This window comes from Chinchilla lanigera, unplaced genomic scaffold, assembly GCF_000276665.1.
Source record: "Chinchilla lanigera isolate Chin_1 unplaced genomic scaffold, ChiLan1.0 scaffold00059, whole genome shotgun sequence".
Taxonomy (NCBI): domain Eukaryota; kingdom Metazoa; phylum Chordata; class Mammalia; order Rodentia; family Chinchillidae; genus Chinchilla; species Chinchilla lanigera.
Window position 1 is genome coordinate 8,874,973 of NW_004955460.1, and position 20,302 is coordinate 8,895,274.

Sequence of the window (20,302 nt, forward strand, 5' to 3'; positions counted from 1 at the left end):
AACCCCTAGGAAAAAATCTGAGTAGTCTTTTTAGAGTTATTCCTTTAAAAAAAGATTATTATAGTTCAGCACGGCCAATGCATCAGAGTGCACTTTGGTTTAACGTAATTCTCTTATGTGCTCTATATGTTTTTTCTGCTCATCTGCCTGTATATCTGTTTTAACAACTGCTTAACTGAAGCTACTTCCTTAAAAAATTTGGGCTAATGTCAATTTATTTTATTTCTATTTTAGCCTTATAGATTTCTAGCTCTATTATGGCTTTCCTTTTTTTAAAGAAAAAAATTAACAAAAACCAAAAAAAATTATATAAATATTGAAGGATAACCAACTCACTGAAAACATTAGAGGGTAAAAAGTACTAGGCTCAAAGCTTATAAAAAAAACTTGCAAATAAAAATGTGAAAGTTTCCTATTAAAGGTGAATTAGGTTAATATGTTTCTGTGTGTTAACTTTCAGGTATGTTACCTTCTAAAAGTTCTATTTAAATTGTCTTATAAATTAAATGGACACTGATGATATTAGCCCAGAGGCTTTTTGTTTACATGGCTTATAGGGAGCTAATTTAAATGGGTTGGGAAAATAAAAATAAAGATATTTTTTAAGTTGGTGACACAGGGACTTGGGATTTAGCTCAGTGGCAAAGCGCCTGCCTGGCAAGCACAAGGTTGTGAGTTCAATTCTTGGTACCGGAAAAAAAAAAAAAAAAAGTTGGGGGTACGTTTTCATCCAGACAATCAAGATATTATCTTAAAAAATTGGTTTCATAAATACAATTTCCATTGTTTTATGTACATAATAACTTAAGAATTTTTCCTTACTTAAGGTGGCTTGAGAATGTTAACTGTGCTATGCTTTGGTTCTCATGAGTTATCTAAAGTAATTGTTAAGGGGCTGGGGATTTAGCTCAGCGGCAAAGTGCCTGCCTGGCAAGCGCAAGGTCGTGAGTTCGGTTCCTGGTACCGGAGAAAAAAACAAATAAAGTAATTGTTAAATAAATACATAAAAATAGGATTAACACTTATAAATACAATATTTGAGTCATCCGCTGCTAGATATAAATTCAAATATTGGCTTCTTAAAGTTTATAAAAGATAATATAGTTTATTAAATGTGTTCATAATTTATTAATATATATAAAGGATTTAGATTGCTTCCTTAAGTTGACCAAATGCACTGGCTGTCTGGGGGTCCCTCCATAATATAAATGTGAGAAGAGCTGCCCACATCCCCTCACACTGTCCTCACTGCCTGAGGCATGTAGAGAACCTTGTACAATGTCAACTTGATGCGAACACCCACCATATCCCCACTGACCCACGCTTGTGTATGACTTGTAAATGTAACTGTTAAACCAGATCCCCACCCCACGGTGGGAACTCTGCAGTCAGGTTGTGATCATGAACACCCCTGTCCTGACCACCTGAGGACTGTGTGGAGCACTGTGCAGTGTAGATGTGAGCAGGGCCACCCCCATGTCCTGAAGACCTCCACTAGGCAGTGGTGGAGCCCTGTAGAACACAGATCTGAGCAGAGACTCCCATGTCCAGCCTAACTCCAACAGGTGAGTCCTTTACAAGGTCAGTGTGAGTAGAGGCCCCGCATGCTATATGAATCGCCATCATACATCGAGCTGTGTCCATAGGTGACATGACAAGAGCTACACTACTTCTTGACCATTTCAGGTCTGTAGCAAAGACGTGCAATGTGGATATGACCAGCGCCATCCCAATCTGGTGATCACCTCTGTCATGGGTGGAGCCCTCCTCAACCTGAATGTGAGCAGAGCAGTCCTCAGCAGTTTGGCTTATGTGGAACCCTCTGCACCAGGAATGTGAACACGAGACACCCAACATGCACACATGGTGACCACCTCTGGCCCGTGGGAAGCCTTGCCCAATAAGAATGTGAGCAAAGCCTCTTCATGTCCTGACAACTCCAGGCCTGTGTGGAGACCTGTACAACATGAATGTGAGCAGCTCAACTACAGCCTCCTATCTCAGGTAATGAGAGATCTGTGTTACAAAAAGAACCGATCCTAGCCTTCCATGTGTAGACTTACAGCCCTACTGTTGTGAACTACATTGTATATGTAAACCCCTCTGTAATGGGGATCGGAGCAGAGGACCCCGTGTTTACCCATATGTACTACCCTTAATTAGCATATGTACTACCCTTAACTATGAAGTGTGATGAAAAAAAACACAGGACCTGACCCTTTCAGATGTGTGTGAGAGAGACCCTCAAAAGCATAGATGTAATTAAAGCCAACTCATATGTCCTAATCCTTTCTCTATGTACAGTGCCATATACATTTGGGGACGTGATCAGATTCCCCATGTCCCAACTTCCAATGTGACTGTGAGCCCTCTCCAAACGAAAGTGAGCATGGCCCTCCTGTCCTGACATTCTCAGGGGCATGTAGGGCACTCTCCAATGTGGTGGTTGAAAGGCCCTAATTCGTCCTCACAATCTTCAGTGTTTGTGGAATCCTCTATAATGAGATTGAGCAGACCCCTTCCCCAGGTCCCAACCACCTTGCACCTTTGAGGATCCCTCTTCCACCTGGATATGGCCAAGGCACCCCAGGTCCTGATCACCTCAGGCAGGTGGTGTGCACCTCACAAGGTAAATGTGAACAGAGGCACCCACACATTTGACTAGCCATTTCAGGAACATGGGGAGCCTTGTGCAATGTAAATGTGAGGGGCACCCCCCCCCACCACGATGTCCTGTCAAACTCAGGCATTTATAAAGACCTCAACAATACGGATGTGAAGAGTGGCCCTCCATGTCCTGCCAATTCTGAGCACATGTGGTCCCTCCACATCATGAAAGTGAACAAAGCACCCACATATCATGTCCATCTCTGTCACATAAGAAGCCCTCAACCTTGAGGATGGGACAGCAGCCCCACCTGATCCTGATCATCTCAGGAGTGTGGAAACCCTCCACAACACGGATGTGACCAGAGCCATGCTATGTAGTCATCATCATGTACATGTGTGGAGCCCTCAACAATGTGGATGTGAACACAGCAGCACATGTCCTGACCACCAAAGGCATAAATGGGCCCTTCTACACAGCAAGTGTGAGCACAGCACCCCTTTAGCCCTCCCCCACACTCATCCTCTCAGGCAGGTGTAGAAAACTTGAGGTGAGCAGTGTTCTCCTGTGTTCTGCAAACTCAGGCACATGGGGCCCTGGAGGAAGATGTGGGCAGAGCCTCCACGTCCTGCCCACTTCAACTGTGTGGAGAACCCTCTACAACATGCGAGAAGAGCACCTTTCTCCTCACCTCCTCAGGTGAGCGGAGCCCATGGTTACAAGATGTGACCGGAGCCTTCCATGTCATGACAACTGCAGCTGTGTGAAGGTCTCTAAAACAATGTGAGCAGAACCATCCATGTTCTGACCACCTCTGGTATGTAGGGCCTTCTGTAATGTGGACGTGAGCGGAACACCCATATCCTGACCAGCTCAGGTATGAGTGGAGAGCTGTACAGCATGGACAGAAGCAGAACCACCCAATGTCCTGACCATGTCATGCATGTTTTCAGCCTCTTCAGCACGGATGTGTTCAGATTGTCTCTGCATCCTGACCATCTCAGGTGTGTTTGGAGCCATCTGCACCATGAATGTGATCACAGGTCCCCAGGTCCTGCCTCAGACGTGTGTGCAGTCCTCTACACAATAGTTACCAGTAGAGTGATCATCTCAGGTCAGTGTGGAGCCCTTTAGAACACAGATGTAAGCAGAGGCCATTTCAGGTTCTGATGATCTCAGATGTGGGTATACTCTTCTTCAATACAAATGGAAGCTGTGGGTCCTTACTGTGTCTGACCATCTCAGGGAGGCCCCTACCACATATATATGACAGAGCCACTCCCCACCATGTCTTGGTCAACTCAGAAAGTATGGAGTGTACTTCATCATGAATTTTAATCAGAGCCCTGACAATGTCCTGACCATATCAGGCCTGTGTGGAGCCCTCCTCCACACATCTGTCAGCAGAGCCCCACGTCTCGACCATCTGAGGTGAGTAGTGTGCTCATCACAGAAGTGACTGGAGCCCCATGACCCAACCACGTCCAGTGTGTGCAGAACCCTAATAAGGGAGATGTAACCAGACCCATTTCTATATCCCAGCCATTTCCCATCCTGTATGGAGTTCTGCACACTGTAGATAGGAGCAGTACCCCCTCCCCCATGTCTGACCGTGTCATCCACATTTGCAGCCTCTGTAACGTGTTCAGAATCCTCCCGGTCCTGACCACACCTACCCAGTTGTGTGGTAATGTCGGCAGAGGGCCCATGTCTTGACGTTTCAGGTGTGTGGAACTGTCTAGAAAGTTGGTATAACTAGAATCCCCCAATCCTCATATCCTGGCCACCTTAGCTTTGTGTAGAGGGGCCCTCTACAACGTGGATGTGAGCACAAGCTCCCTGCTCCATGTCCTGACCATATCAGATCTGTGTGTGGGACCACTCACACATCGAGCTTATTCCTGACCATCTCAGGGGTGTGTTGGTCCCTCTATAACATGAATGTGAGCAGAACCCTGGGTCTTGAGTATTTCAGGTGTGTGTGGAACCCTTTATAACGTCCATGTAAGCAGAGGGCCCCCACCCCATGTGTTTGGTCACTTGATGTGTGTGTTGACTCCTCTAAAACATGAATGTGAGTAGAGCCCCCATATCCTTACCATCACAGGCATGTGGGGAGCCCACTGCAACACATATGTGAGCAGATACGCTCCCCCGGCCACATCTAACCATCTCATGTGTGTTAAGTAGAGTTCACTGTGTCCTCATCATATCTCCAGAGCCTTCTACACATGGATGTGAGCAGAGGTCCTGGCCATCACATGTTTGTGGATCCCCGCTACAACACAGAAGTGAACAGAGTGCCTCCAGCCCATTTCCTGGCTATGTAACGTACACAGCAAATGGACATAAGCCAAGTGCCCACAGCTGAGCATCTCAGGCATGGACAGAGCTCTCTGCAAGCAATGTGAGCAGTCTCTAAGTCCTGACTGTCAGAAAGAGACATGAAAGCATGACATAAACAAAGCGAGAAGCAAACCACCTCTGTGAGCAAAATTAGCCTAAGCTATAACTGCTTTATTCTCCCTGTGTAACAAGTTGTGTTTGTATGTTGTTATATCATTTCAGAAAAATAAAGGAAATTAACATTCATCTGGGCAAAGTCTACACAGAACCAGAGACCAGCTTTTCTGTCATACACTTAAGACTCCCCAAAGCTGAGAGAATGTCCAAGATCCTCACTCTTGGCCTTGAACGTGAGAAACTAAGACTATTTCAGCCACTGACTTACTGTGGAGCCAATCTTTGGTGTTTAGACTAGGCATACTGCACAGAAGGAATCTGGAGCTGGGCACAGGGGTACATGCCTGTAACCCCAGCACTTGGGAGGCTGAGGAAGGAGAATCACTCCGAGTTCAAGGCCAACCTGGGATACATAGTGAGTTCAAGACCAGCCTGAACTGCATAGTGAGACCCTGTCTCCAAAAAAAAGAGAGAATTTGAAAGGTTAACTGAAAATACCCCTTTACATACTGTCAACCTACACAGCCAAAGCAGGACTGACAGGCTGGTTGGACACATGCTGCCCATGACACTTCCAACCCTGATGATTCCAGCAAAGGCCTCTAGTGACATCTTGTGAAAACATTCAATACTGCAGCCCACACACTTGAAGTGCAAGCAGGCTATTCATTAGACCCTGATCATGGAACACAAGACAAGTTGGATGTGCCAGCCAAAACTCAGCTCCAAAAAGAGGAAAGCCCTCTCTCTCTTGTTGCTTTTTTCTATCTTCTGCTGCCAGGAACTGTTGTGCCTCTGCCATATACCACCCTGCCGTGGAGCCAGCAAATTATGGACTGAAACCTCTACAAACTGTAAACTTAATAAACCTTTCCTCCTTAAAAAAAAGAGGAAAGCACCGAAGCAGGGAAAGATACCCTTCCCATGCCTGATTCTGTTTGCTGTAGGGAGGCATTGCTGAAACTTAAGACAGCAATCAAATGCCTGAAAATATACACTATAGAGAGGTAACACCTGCTGATAAGGGTGTGGGGCAACAGGGAGGTGAGTGTGACATTTTGGACAGCAGCTTGGCACAACATGTGTCCCCTTCCAGCACAGTGATAGCAACCGGGAGACCACACAGGATCCATCATCCTGGCAGAAATACCAAGATACTTGGGTGCTGTGGAGCACCACGCACCAGTCTGTAAGCAGACCCTCAGGCCAGTGGAAGATGCCCACAGTAGCGAGAGGAAAAAGCAGGCAGTGGAAAGACAGGGCTTGACCTTGATGTTTTAAAAATACATTCTTACAAATGCATAGAAATTTCTGGGTTCAAAAGATAGTAGGACTTATTTCCAGGGAGCAGGACTGAGAAGCACTTTTACATTCTTACCTTAGACCCTTGTGAATTATCTGAATGTCTACTGACCAAGTGCCTAAGAAAAAATAGCAAGTGATTTGAACTTCTCAGCGGAAAGCTCAAGTTGCACACTAAAAGATTTCACTTAAACGTGAAGATGGAGGGCTGGGGATATAGCTCAGTGGTACAGAGCCTGTCTGACAAGCATAAGGTCCTGAGTTCACTTCCTGGTACCCCCTCACAAAATGTGAGGATGGAAAAATGAACACGGGGTCAGCTGTGGAATCTTCAATCTACAGTGTCACATGAGAAAGTCATGGTACATGCCCATCATTCCAGCACTCAGGAGGCTGAAGCAAGAGGATTTTTGAGTTAGAAGTCAGCCTGGGCACACAGGAAGAACCTGTTTCCAAAAGCCAAAAAAAAAGCTTTAGATTTTGGAGCATTTCAGATTAGGGATGTTCCATCCATGACACTGGGTTCTTTAGGTGAGAACCTTCCTTACAGTGCTATTCAACAGAAATGTAACACAAGCCCTTCCCCTATTTTTAAAATCTCAAGAAGCCACAGTTAAATAAAAGAGCAGGTGAAATTAATTTCTGTATTTTATTAATTCATTGCATCTAAAATAGTATCATTTCAACATATAAACAATATTTTAACAATCTTATTTGCTTTTTTAGTATTATCTACAAATTCTGGTGTGTTTTTTATTTTTAACTTGGATACATCTCAATTTGGACATTACATTTTCATCAGAAATGCCTGACCTATATTTAGATTCCACAAAATTTAGTTATAGAGCTGGAGATGTAGCTCAGTTGTAGAGCACGTGCTTAGTATATGCAAGGCTGGGTTCCAGCCCCAGCACCAAAACCAAAAATGAACTGTTACAAATAGATTCATATATACAGGTTCCTAACATACTTAGAAGTATTCTAACAGCTGAACCAAGCAGTTTTTAAACAAGTATAATTAAAGATTTAATTGTTCTGACCGTATTTCAAGTATGCACTGACTAACTGGCTAATGGCAGCTGTGCTAGACAGATGTACAGAACAGTGGCCTGCCCAAGTGTGCCCCCAGACCTGCACCACAACCTGGGAGTAGTTCCAAAGGCAAATTTGAATCTACACAGACCTACATCAGAAATGCAGGGGTGGGCCCAGCACTCTAGGAAGAGCCCAGTGTTGGTCTGATGCACGCTAATGCCTGAAAACCACCAACCTAGATCAAGTACCACTAAACAAGACAGCATGGAAAGTCTCAACCACCTTTGCATGGAATGTAACTGAGCCTCTCACCCCCATTATAACTAGAGACTATGAAACTAGAAGAAAAGGTAGTTTGCTAGGACTTTTAGTCCAGATACACTGAACTGTCTCAGTGGGAAGTCTGGACAGTGTGGCTGGACTGTGGGGTTAAGATCAGGACCAGCTGGTATGCACTACTTCACCTCAGCTCTGACTGCCAAGGGCCTGAGAAACAAAGGACTTCATTCACACTGAACATAATGCTTGTGTCTGCGTCATCAAGGTCCCTAGAATGTGGTCCTTGCTGATCAAGCCATGATCGGTGACAGGAACACAATCACCATCCAAACCATGAGACTGTGGGCTACATACGTCAGTCTGCCCCTTGCCCCTCTCTGTTTCTTGGGTTTTCTGCTCTTCCAAAACATCAAACCAGCCCCATGCCTTCTGCCTGCTTTGTGGTTTTAAGTTACTTCTGGAAGTTTCCATCATTTCAACACCAGATAAGCCTTCATCTTGTTTTTTTGTTTTTTTGTTTTTGTACCAGGAATTGAACTCATGACCTCAAGTTTGCCAGGCAAGTGCTTATGCTACTGAGCTATGTCCCCGGCCCAAGGGCTTTATCTTGAACTGCTGCTATCTTGCAACTTTCTTCTTGGAGTTGAAACCAAAGCCAGACATAACTGAGCTGTCTCAGAGCCAGTTCTAGAAGCTTTATGGCAGAAACATCATGCAGCAGTTCTAAAACACACCTCCAGGAGCGTGCCAGCACCGTGGAATCAGAAAAGGACACAACTGACTCACATTCTCTCAGGGACCTTGAGCGGACTGAGGGCCACCCTAGACATGGAGTTGAGTAAGGCAAGAGAGGTTCCTCCTTTCCTTGGGCTCAGATGGCTAACTCAACACAGATGCTGTATGAGGAAGGTCCAGAGCTATGGACAGCTGTCTGGGTTTAAGGGACAGAGTCTTACAGAAGACTGGGTTCTAGACCAGCCAAGTCCAGGGCAGAGTTATTGCTGATCTGGCTCACTTGGATCCTCTGCTCTTGAAGCCACTTATTTCATCATTATGGTAACATAACGCATCTTAGAGTATTACTGAATATCCTCCTCAAATTTGTATGTATCATTGAAAAGTTTTACTGTCCCCAAGGAAAAGAAAGCACTAGAGCATCAGTCACCTGCGAGGCTGGAACGGTGCAGAAACAAGCTGATATGTCAGGTGAACAGAGTTCCCTCATCGCTTCACTTTCCATCTGGAAGAGACAAAAAGTGCAACTGTTTATAGACGCATCCTGATTACAGAAGTGGCCTATCACACAATAGGATCTTAGAGGCCGCAAGGCCACATCACAGAAGCAGCTGACAGGACTTAGAGCTGGAGTGAACTGTACTCAGGATTCGGGAGTCCTGCATCATCCTTCCATCACTCAGCTAAGGGCACCATGACTGCTGGGCACAGCGCCTACCCACATCACCACAGCTATACTCATTCATGCATGCACCTTGGACTCACCCGAGTCGCTGGGCCAGCCAACTGGAAGACAGGGCATTTAGAGCTCCTGATGGCTTAGACTCAGAGGCTCTTGCGGCCTGACACCTGCACAGAAAGGTCAACATCCAGTCAGTCTCATCATGTGCACCAAGAAAGCCCATCTGATCTACACAGCCAGGCAACTGACCCCAGCCTGGTTCAGGTGTGAACATGAGAAGTAACAGAGAGCAATTAAAAGCTAACTTATCCTTCCACTTCTATTCAACAGCAAATTTAGGCAAATGTTTTTACTGCTTAATATAGGTACTAGAGTTATGGATGGAATCATGTCCTACATCAAAGGACATACTGGGGTCCTGACCTCTGCACCTCAGAATGGACCTGGTCTGGAGTCAGGGTCTTCAGAAGTGACCAAGCTTCAAAGAGGTCATCAGAAGGGGTCTTCACAACAGGAAGGGAAGATAGGGCACAGAGGCAACTACCAGGTGACTTCCCCATGCTTCCAGGAACAAGAGGGGACACAGAGGTACACAGAGGGAAGGCTGTGGGAAGGTGATGGCACAGATCAGGGGCTGTGTCCACAAGCTGAGGCTCACTAAATTAGCCAGCAAACCACAAAAAGCTGGGGAGGCTGTGCAGGACCCTTCTGAGAGAGCCAATCTGTCCATACTGTGACTTCACCCTCCAGACTCATGAGTTTCTCTTGTTGAAGGTACTTTCTCTGGTACTTTCTCATAGCTATAAGAAACTAACACAAGCAGACTCCAATTTGAACTTAGAATCCAATTTTATTATACCCCCACTCTACAGCAAACACTTAGGATCAACAACTTTGTGCAGGTGATGCTAGAAGTTACCCCCCACCCCAGCCCTGAGTTCAAGCCGGTACTTCTTGTACATGGCACTTCCTGCCAGTTCAGCCACGGCCAGGAGCCATCCTCACCCGGCGCTACTGGCAGCATAGGTCCCAGCCCTGCAGCTGTGGTCCAGAGGGTGTCTGTGCTGAATGCAGAAGTTGTCACGACACTGCACACAAGCCAGCTGCAGCATCTCCTTCTTCCTGCATCCGTCTTTGGAGCACCGGTATGTGAAGACCTGAGAGGCAAGTCATATCAGTAGGCATTCTTTACCAGCCCCAGCCAGACCACTCATATTCAAGCTAGACACAGGTGTTAGGTCCATAGAATGAGGGTCTCAGAGTTCCATTCAGAAACCTTACTGCCAGGGGGAGAAGTGCTGATTAAGCCAGGAAGGTTGGAGACTCACAAGAAGGTAGATTGGAGGTGTCCCTGAAGATTAAGAAGAAAAGGACCTCAGAGGAGACAGGAGGCCTGGCAGGGACATGACAAGCCCATACCACAGAGAGCAGCTGGCTCTGGGGAGCTCTGTGGTCAGTGGGGGTTGCACGCCACTAGAGGCAAGGGAGCTAGAACATCTATCCCCCACAAACACTAGTCATGGATATTTCTGGAAGGAGGAGTAGGTACTGATATAAATTCCAGGCACTTCCAACTTCCTGTCAGAGACAAGTGTGTTAGAGGGTGAAAGGGCTGTCCAGCAACCTGGGAACAGCCTGGCGGCACAAAATCCAGGGAGGAACAGTAAGGGAAGATGGAGGTGGTGGTTCTGGGTTGAGCCAAGAGCGAGGGTCGCACTTCTCCAAAACTGTGAAGGGTGGCAGGCCAGGGGGGCTGCACGCTGGGAGAGTCCAGGGTGAGGAAGAGGACTAGATACACTTCCCCACAGAGGGGACAAATAGGGATTCCCTCCTTTGAGTGTGAAGTTGGACACAGAAAGAGTTAATGGGTCCTATATTTAGGGTAATTTATGCTATTAATGTGATTGCTATGGGACTTTAATGAAACCTACTGGTTAAGATAGCTGATAGCTACAAACTAGAATCTATGACTAGAAACTGATTCTACATGTGACAAACATCAATTACCTAGAAGAAAAGCTTTTGTTTTCTTGTTTTGCTTTTTGCAGGGGTAGGGATGGAACTCTGCGTCTCACACACATTAGGCAAGCACTCACCACTGAGCCACCTCCCCTACTCCATGTGGTTATTTTAATCAATGAGACCAGCAGACAGAGACAGACAGACAAAGACACACAAAGGCAGCTAGCCTGAGAAAAACAACCTGAAAAAATCTCCCCAGCAGGAAGGCACAGAGCTGAGGGCTGCTGTCTATAGAGGGCGCACAGTTGCCAGGTGCCTTGGACATATGGCTGAGGAAAGGGTGCACACATGTGCTGGTTTTGCCCCCAGAAACACCAGAAAAGTGACACAAGAAATCTTCTGAAGGGATAAATCCACAAAAGCAAAGAATATGAACAACAAAAAAAAAATACAGCCACAAGATTTTAGCAGGTAAAAAGCACCCAGACAAGTAGTAATGAGGTTGGCAAGCAAATGCCACAACTCAGGAGTGGCTGCATACCCCTCCTCAGTGCTGGCAGAGGCAGGTTCTGTAAGGCTGCTGAGCTGGCCTGGGGAGCAAGGCTGGGGGCAGGAGGAGCACTCTACGGTTCGGGTGGTCTTTGAGCTGCAGGCTCAGGTGCCATGCAGACCTCGGGCTATTTTTCCACTTGGTCAGGACAAGAGCAGGTATTTGGGTAGGGAGACGGACACTTTTTCTGGGGAATCTCATCAGCCCCAAAGAAATGGGCCCTAGAGGCCTCTGAAGGAGTGGACTGGGAAGATGACTCACAACGAAGGTGGAGTCCACTCTATACTTTCTAAGTAACCAGTTCCAAAGCAGGCATAGGAAAACCACGTTTATTGAGATACCCCCTAAAAAAGACAGGAAAGGAAACAGCCAGATCCTACTGGACAGGGAAGAGAAACAAGAATCCAGACAGTAGAGGAGGAAGTAAGGAAACCAGAAATGAAGAGAACATTCCAGAACCCCAGGGCTGGAGTTTCAGTAGAAGGGTCCAGTATGTACCCAGCACACACAAGATCCTCCAAAGTACCAGGAGAAAAACTGATCCTAGGCCAAGGCCAGGATGGAAATTCCCTAAAGCAAGAGCAATTGGAGGAAGTGAGCCATGCCCTCCAACACTAGGGAAAGCACAGCAGGGACCTTCACACCAGGGTGCTAAGTCTAGTCTGGGGGAGGCAGAGAACAAAGACCTTGAAAAACACATGGTCTCCATTTATCTCCCAGCCTCCCTCAGGAAGCAATCATTGGAGTGGGCCCAACAAAATAAAGGAGTAAGCTAAGAAAAACACAAGATAAGGGAAACCTGGACCTATAGTAAGAGAATGTGTGAAACCTGGATCCACCAGAAAAGCAGCAAAGGGACTCTCAGGGCTGTTCTCCACATGGTTGAGAGGCTTGGCCACCCATCCCAGCACACTCCAACTCAACTGCAGGAAGGGGCTAGAAGTTTGTGTGTGAGAGAGTGGCAGGCCAGCAGGTAACAGCTACATTGTTAGTGTACACTGTGGCAAACAGGCAACAAGAAAGAAGAGTGAGCAAGAAGACGTAGTCAGGATGAGACACACACATCTGCAGATAAGACAGGGCGTGGCCACCTGGGGGAATAAGGACCTCACACATTTTACTCCAAATGAACAGATAAACAACTTCAATAAAAATGCAGATACTACCAACACAAGAAGATGGAGTGTCTTAATTTTACATCACCTTACCTGCTCCTAGGTGCTTAGAAAATAAATGTACATGAATGGAAAGGTTCTAGAAAGCCTCTCTATCTCTGGAGAAACACTGGTGCATTACAGTAAAGACCCTAACCCAGGGGCTGGGGATTTAGCTCAGCGGCAAAGCGCCTGCCTGGCAAGCACAAGGTCGTGAGTTCGGTTCCCGGCACCGGAGAAAAACCAAAAAAAAAAAAAAGACCCTAACCCAGCATTCTCGTGCAAAGACTGTTTCCACAACTAGAAACTCATGCTACTCACCACATAGGAAAACAGACTTATCATTAAGGGTTTTACTTTGTACATAAACTGCCAGGGCTAATTTTCACAGTTAGAAAATTGACCTTTATTCCCCTTGAGGGGGAAAAAAATCAACATTCACAGGTCACAGAAGTGACCTGGAACATGTCCTTACCTTCTCCTTCTTCTTCCCAGGATGATTTGTGCAATCTCTGTCCATGTGCTCACCAACCACCACATCTGGTATCTCTCCCTTTTTTATGGGGATGGGGACATTACAAAGTGGACATACGGGGACCTGGACATCCTAAAAATAACGAATATAAGATAATACAGTATTTCAGATCCAGACAACAAAATCGCACACATGGAAAAGGTGAGAGTACAGAGCATGTAAACGGAGCAGAACACACAAACTGATGCCCCAACCACCAGGAGAATGCGGCCGTTAGGACAGTAGAGCAACAAGGAAAGTGTCCTCCAGAGGAATCAAATGGAATCTAAATATGCACAACTACGGGCCAGCTGTGGAAAGGACCCTGAGTGGGATAGAGGGGCCAGGGAAGGAAGCTGGTGAGCTCAATCAGCATCTCAGAACAACAGGGCTGTGTGTCCAGCACATGCAGGCAAGAAGACCACCTGCCCAATACTTGAGAGGGGAAGGAGAGGAGAAAATGCTGACATAAAGATTCTCCAGCTTACTTCAAGTGTCAGCCTGCTCCCTGATTCTTTGGTGGCTTCCCACACAGATTTTACAAATAGGAAGATTCACTTATTAGTGCACAGGGAAGCACACGCTGAAGCCAAGCACGTGGGTGCGTAACAACCATTCTCGTGGCAAGCCTGAGAGTAGGGGTCTCTAGAGGGACTGATATGGCTACCAGCAAGCAGGGTTAAAATCCTAAGCCAGGACTGGAGCTGAGGGAACAGGCCACAAGGAAAGCGAGGTGGCAGCTGACATCTGATCGATGGCAGTTATCACGGAAGTGTGGGCTGTAAATGGAGGCTGCCTGTAGGTGGAGCTAGAGGAGTCACAGGGCGGTGCTCTTTCATCTGGCAAGTTCACCTACTGAGAAATAAAGCATTCCTAGGCGTTTTCTAGCCACACTCCCCCAATATAGGGACATGGGAAGGTGCAGTCAACACAGAAACAGTGAAGCTGGCCTAGCCATCAGGGCCTGATAAATGTGAGTGTGACTCATTCTCCCCACTCATCCTGATGACCTAAATGAGGGCAAAAGGCCAGACCATGGCCAACTCTGCTCAGAGCATGTGATGCTAAGTCACCCACTCTCCATCTGCCACCAGGTGAAGTGTCGAATGTCAAAGTTCACTGAAATAATCTGTGAACCATTCAGAAACAAAGTGAGAGCAATGGCTAAGGGGCCACCTGAAAAGCCAACAGAGGAAGTGAAACTTGAGAGGCAGTTTTCTTACTGGTGCCATCCAGTTTCTATCATGTACAACCCAGATCACCCACAGAAGTTCTAAGGCCACACAGCACCTTTAACACCTTCCTGACTAGTCCTGAAACATTCCTTGCACCCCATAAAGATACAGCTGTGTTTTCCTTGGTGCAGATGGATCAAAGGAATGAAGAACGTAATGGGCAAAGAGAGTGCTGAAGGTTATGCTATATGGGAATAAAAGTGAAAATAGCTTTTTGGGAGCCAAGAGGAAGCAGTTTCTCTGTGAGCCTCACATCCAATAGCTGCTGCAGTCTGCCACCCCGACACGGGTCCAATCTCTAATTTCCAGACAAAAGGCACCATCTGGAAAGAATATGCTTATAAGACCACTGACTGTGCCGATTTCCAGCCTGGGGGTGGGGGATTCCTGCTGACTTGCTGACAGTTCCAGAAGACTTACTACTTCCTGATGACCCCTGGCAAACTGTCAGGGACAACTTAATGTATGAACAGACCTCAGCACCGAACTAAATTCATTCCATACAACTTGTGCAGCTAACAGGGCCAAATGAAAAATTTTAAAAGTTATTTCATCTTACCCCAGCTCCCTCCTTTTTCTCTTTAAAAACTCAGTCCTCTTCTCCTTTCCAGAACACTTGTCTGGTTTCTAACTAAACCCATATCTCCCGATGTAGAAATCCATTTGTACCTACTAAATAAAAACTCTTCGTCTTTTAACCAGTTATGATCTCATGATTCACAGTTACAACAGTTTGAGTCTACAAGTCCTGAAAATAAAATCTGAATAGCTTTAAAGCAGCACTGTCTAACAGAACTTCCTGAGATGGTGGAAAAGCTCCTTAACCATCCTGTTAAGTGGTCAGTAATCACATAACACTCAGAATATGTTCTGAACAGAATATGATGAATTACCTTTTTGAATGCAAAGGGACACTTATGGCCAGCATAAGTAAAGTGATCTTTACAGAAATCTTGTTCACATGCATCACATTTTAGTGGAAGAAAATCTAAAAAGAAAAAAAAGTAAAATATCTCTTAAGGATTTGAGGAAAAAATACTACAGATCATACAAAGCAAGTCTTTATACTAAGTGCTTCAGCACAGGTGAAAAAACAGCTTTGCGCTTATGAATTTAACAACGCCCAGTCTATAAAGCTATCTTTTCAAGAGAGATCCCACTTCATCCTACATCAAAATCCTTTAAGCAGTATTCTTGTATTCCCTTAGCCCAAGAGGCCAGCCTGCTGCCTAGCTTTAGGTGGATACTAAATAGCAACCATATGCATGCTCTTAAACAGACTTACCTAGTTGCTTGCAAGTTTTTTCTGAACAATGCTTCCCCAAATCAGGAAACTCCATTATGAAAACAGTGTTCACAACACAGATGGCAGTTAAGTATCACCTATGAGAATTAGGAGAATTAAGAGGAGATTCAGCTATAATAGCCCCAACTTAGTCCCCAGGACTTATAAACTACATAGCTAATGAGAGCAATCAGACACCCTCTACTGGGAACATTGAAAGCCTAAGTCATCCTGGGCCCTTGCACAAGACTAAGGTATCACAAATTCTTGTTGATGTTCAGTAAACAGAAAAATGGGAGTTTCAGCACAAACAACAGGTCTCAGCCTCAGAAAAAACCCCAATAAGAGAGATGGGCTTTTTTTTTCTTTGTTCTTTTAACCCCTTGTTAGTTTATGAAGCTCACTCCGATTTCTGGGTTTTCATTAAACCACATTTCAACTCATACTAAAAGGGGCTTCCCATATTCAATTCACACAGCTGCCAGGAAAAATTACTACCTATATAGATTTCAATTCATAATTTCATTTACTGAATATACTTGTCGACACAAACAAAACTCTGTTGCCTGGTGCTAAATCACATTAGTTCACTACGCTATTCAGAGGAGGTTTAGCTCTGTCCCTTGACTCCTTCTTTCCCTCTCTCTCTCCCTTCTGCATTAAGTTTTACTTTCAGCTTATTCCTTAATGACCTCAGCCCAGGGGTGATCAGGGCCAGGTGCCAGTCATTAACTAATTCATAATGGAAAACACATGAACCCCAGTGAAACCGCTGCACCGGAGAGAGCACTCCAATCCACAGCAGGGCTTATCAGGTCCCCATCACCCACCAAACCTCTCAGAAGTCCGGTCCCTTCCAGAGTTCAAGTAACGGAGGTGTTTTCCAGATTTGCCCATCAGTGCCCTCCTCCCTTCGGGAGTGCCCCTCCCTCCCAAGCCGTCCTATGCCTGGAACACTCTTACCCCTGTTAACACCTACGCGCCCCGTCAGTACTCAAGTTTGAAGTGCTACTTCCTCAAAAGGAAGCCCCCATCTAACTTATGCGCCCTCTATTCTTCCTCTGCTAGCGGCACTCACAGCTCCCAAGAGCAGTTTGTGCTGCGTGAGCCCATCGTGCACCCGAGGGGCATGGCACAGTGCACAAGACACAGCAGGTATTCCGAAGGTTGTTTTGTTGACCAGAACCTGATGTCAATCTCAAAATGACCTTATTCTTGACCACAACACTGGTCAGAGGATGCCTGACGCGGGGCGGGTCAATCACTCTACCTTGAGTGACACTTTGTCCATACAGGCTGGGGGCCAACAGCGAGGAAACGCCCCTCGGACCACCGCAGTAACCCCTTGTGCCCCCGGTTCGGCTTCGGGCCCTTACCGAGGCCCCACCCTGACCCCGTACCTGGCTCTCTTGGAGGACCAAGGCAGCTGCAGGTGCCAAGAGAAGGTCGCGAAGACGGAAAGGGTGTCCCTCTCCACGGTCAGCCTCACGGACCAAGGTAGCAAGACCTCCCCCAACACCCACGCAGCGCCAGATATGCAGCATCACGGTGCCCACAGCCCCAGCAATTTATACAGAACTTCCCGGGCCAAGCCTCGCCGGCCAGGCGTTCCCAGCGCACCCCAATGGCGTCACTCTCAGGTCGACCAATCCTGAGGCTCAGTTGTCTGAAAGGTTTGGCGCGTTCCGATGACGTAATTGGGCCGCTAACCAATCCCGCAGCGCCATGACCTACAACCCGCCCATTCCCCCTCCAGCTCGCCTCTTTTCTCGAACTGTCCAGAGGACTCTGGCGGCGAGCGGCTGAGTCACGGTGAAGTATCACTACGCGGGCTCAGCGGGGCCGCCGTGAGCGCTGGAAACTGAGTCAGAGTTCCATTTCCGCCGCGTCACCGCGTGTCCCTCGAGGGGCTCTCCGGGAAAGGAGGGGCTACAGGCGTCTAGGAGAGGGACGGGCGGGGAGCCCACTGCTGCGTTGGGTCACCTGGGGGCCGAGAGCTGCGGTTCTGGACCAGCGTTCCTTAGAAGTCACTTCCGGTCGAGAGAAAGATGGCGGAAACAGTGTGAAAATGCCAGTGTATTTTTCACTGGCCTCGCACGCCCCCTCACACCCCCATGTGCATCTTCTGTTCCTCATAGAAGTGTCCCTGTGACTGGCTCCCTTGAGTTGCCTTTTGAGCCCTCTTCCCTGCAGAATTTCCCCTCCTCCCAGGTCCTCTGGGTGAAAAAAACTTTCCCCTCCTTCCAGGTCCTCTGAGTGAAAAAAGCCTCTCCTAAATTTAACTGCCAAACCTTTCTTTAGAGTCAAAGGACCCAAGTGGCCCTTGTAACACTTTCCATAGTAACTAGCCCCAGGGGATGGGAAAAGACACTTGCTGAGGAAGACCTTGCCCCGACTGCAGCCGTACTGCCTTCCTTCCCTATGAAAACACTCCAGCCCATGTTCAAGGAGAGAAAGCATGGAGGAGTTAATGACCTTTGTCCTCTTCAGGGCCAGCCTTGAGTCAACTTGGCTCTTTCCTACCGACAGCTTGTCTCCTGGATGTTGACTCTAACACCAACAAACACTGCAGGTAGACTTGATTCAAGAATGCTCCTGAGTCCCGGTGCCGGAGAAAAACCAAAAAAAAAAAAAAAAAAAAAAAGAATGCTCCTGAGGAGTTGTTCCCAAGAGAAATACATGGTTAAGTTCCTAGCTCTCTAGACACAACAGTTGGGTCAACTGATCCTTTGTTAACCTTTGTGTTTTATGAAGAACACCTTATTAATATATATAGTTAATTTGTTAACATTGAATTAATGGTCAACAGCACCATCACATAAACCTGTGGTCCTTGGGCTGGGGATTTAGCTCAGCGGCAAAAGCGCCTGCCTGGCAAGCGCAAGGTCGTGAGTTCGGTTCCCGGTACCTCAGAAAAACCAAAAAAAAAAAAAACCTGTGGTCCAGTCTTAGGGGCAGAAAGTTGGGAAGGAATCACCTTCCTAGTGAAAGAGATACCTGTTGGGCTATAACTCTTCTAGAAGTTGTTCTTTGTGGCACTTGGAAATGCCAGCCCTCTTGGTAACATGAAGGTCAAACTTAAAGACCATGTCCAAGCACAAAAACAGCAAAAGATGTGAAGGACCCAGGCTGTTGAAGATATTGTTGAGCTGTTAACCAATTTCATTTCTCTAGACTTCTTGTGAGCTAACCTATGTCGTTGTTCAAAGCATTGTTGTTTTCTATTATTTGTAGCCAAAAATATTCTTACTGATAGGTGAGAAAAAGTTGTTTCAATTTGACTTGCCTTGTATGAGACAAATAAGAATAGTTGGAAAATAATTGGATTTGTGAATGTGGAGCTCAAATGAGATCTGGGCTCAAGAAATAAAGTCAGAAATCATCAACATAAGTATAAAATTGTTCCATAAATGTTCATGAGATTGTCCAGGGCAAGGAGATGGTGTGGAGACAAGGCCCTAGGCCTCTATCTATGGGGAAATCCAATATGTAAAGATCAAAGATGAATTAGCTTAGTCAGTGGAGAATAAGCAACCAAAGAACTGAGGAGGGAAGTAAAGAGAGAAGGAGTCCTTGTTTCCCAGGAGTGGAAGCCAGGGAAGAGAGATCTTTCAAGAAGTGATGAACTTCCCAGAGCAAGGTGGTGCTGAATCCATTGAATTTAAGGTAGGGAGGACACCAGTGCCTGGAGAATGGCTCCAGCGGCAGAGGCAGGAGTCAGACTGAAATGAGGGGAGAGCAAGTATGAAGTGGGGAAATGTACCAGAGTGGAAGATGTTAGGCATAACTGCACAACTAAAGAAAGACAGTGAATATGTGCCTCTGTCCAGCCTGGGTAAACAGGCGACTTCTCACTGGCCACTTCCCATAGGACACTCTCTTCTGCTTGGACACATAGTCAATATTACCTTTACATTTATAATTCATATGCTCCACAAATATTTATTGGGTGGCTGTTGTGTGCACAGCACCCTGTTAGGCCTCAAGAAAACAAGATGAGATTATGCTGGGTCCCTCTCTCCCCAGGAACATAGTGTCTTGTTCTTGGAAGAAAAAAAAAGCCTGAAACAGCAGGGCAGTAAATGTAAACATTGTGTTTAGGAGGTTGCAGGGCAGAGGCTGTCATTGTTATGAGTTCAGAGAGTAAATTTCCCAAAGCAGACTTGAAGAAGTTGGATGAGGTGTCTAGGGCTACACGGATAAAGACAGACCTAGTGGGCCTTTAAAATGGGGACTTAGACTGAGTAAGGGGCTCAAGGAGACTGCTAAAGTTGTATGTGGGTCAAGATGTGTATGTGACAAGAACCCCAGATCAGATTTCTTCAAAAGGGGAATATTGGCTCCCAAATTTGAGATATGCCTGGATCCAGGAACCCAAATGAGGTACTCACTGCCCTGAGTGCGGCCCAGTGACTGCTGCAGAACAGCCCTCCATATGTGGGGGAGCAGCTGCCTACAACCTGGGCTACAGCCATAACAAGGGAGTATCTCCCCCAGC

The 20,302-nt window shown here is 46.5% G+C and overlaps 1 protein-coding gene across 1 annotated transcript; it reads right to left on the reverse strand.

Moving 5' to 3' along the window:
• Positions 1-7,008: 7,008 nt before the first annotated feature.
• Positions 7,009-17,432, reverse strand: Zfand2a (zinc finger, AN1-type domain 2A). Its single transcript, XM_005397803.2, has 7 exons — positions 17,205-17,432; positions 15,805-15,902; positions 15,413-15,507; positions 13,246-13,377; positions 10,110-10,261; positions 9,188-9,271; positions 7,009-8,927 (listed from the first exon to the last, which is right to left on the reverse strand). Exons 2-7 carry the CDS (start codon positions 15,857-15,859, stop codon positions 8,909-8,911), a joined length of 537 nt encoding a protein of 178 aa, XP_005397860.1. The 5' UTR covers positions 15,860-15,902; positions 17,205-17,432; the 3' UTR covers positions 7,009-8,908.
• Between the last annotated feature and the right edge of the window lie 2,870 nt (positions 17,433-20,302).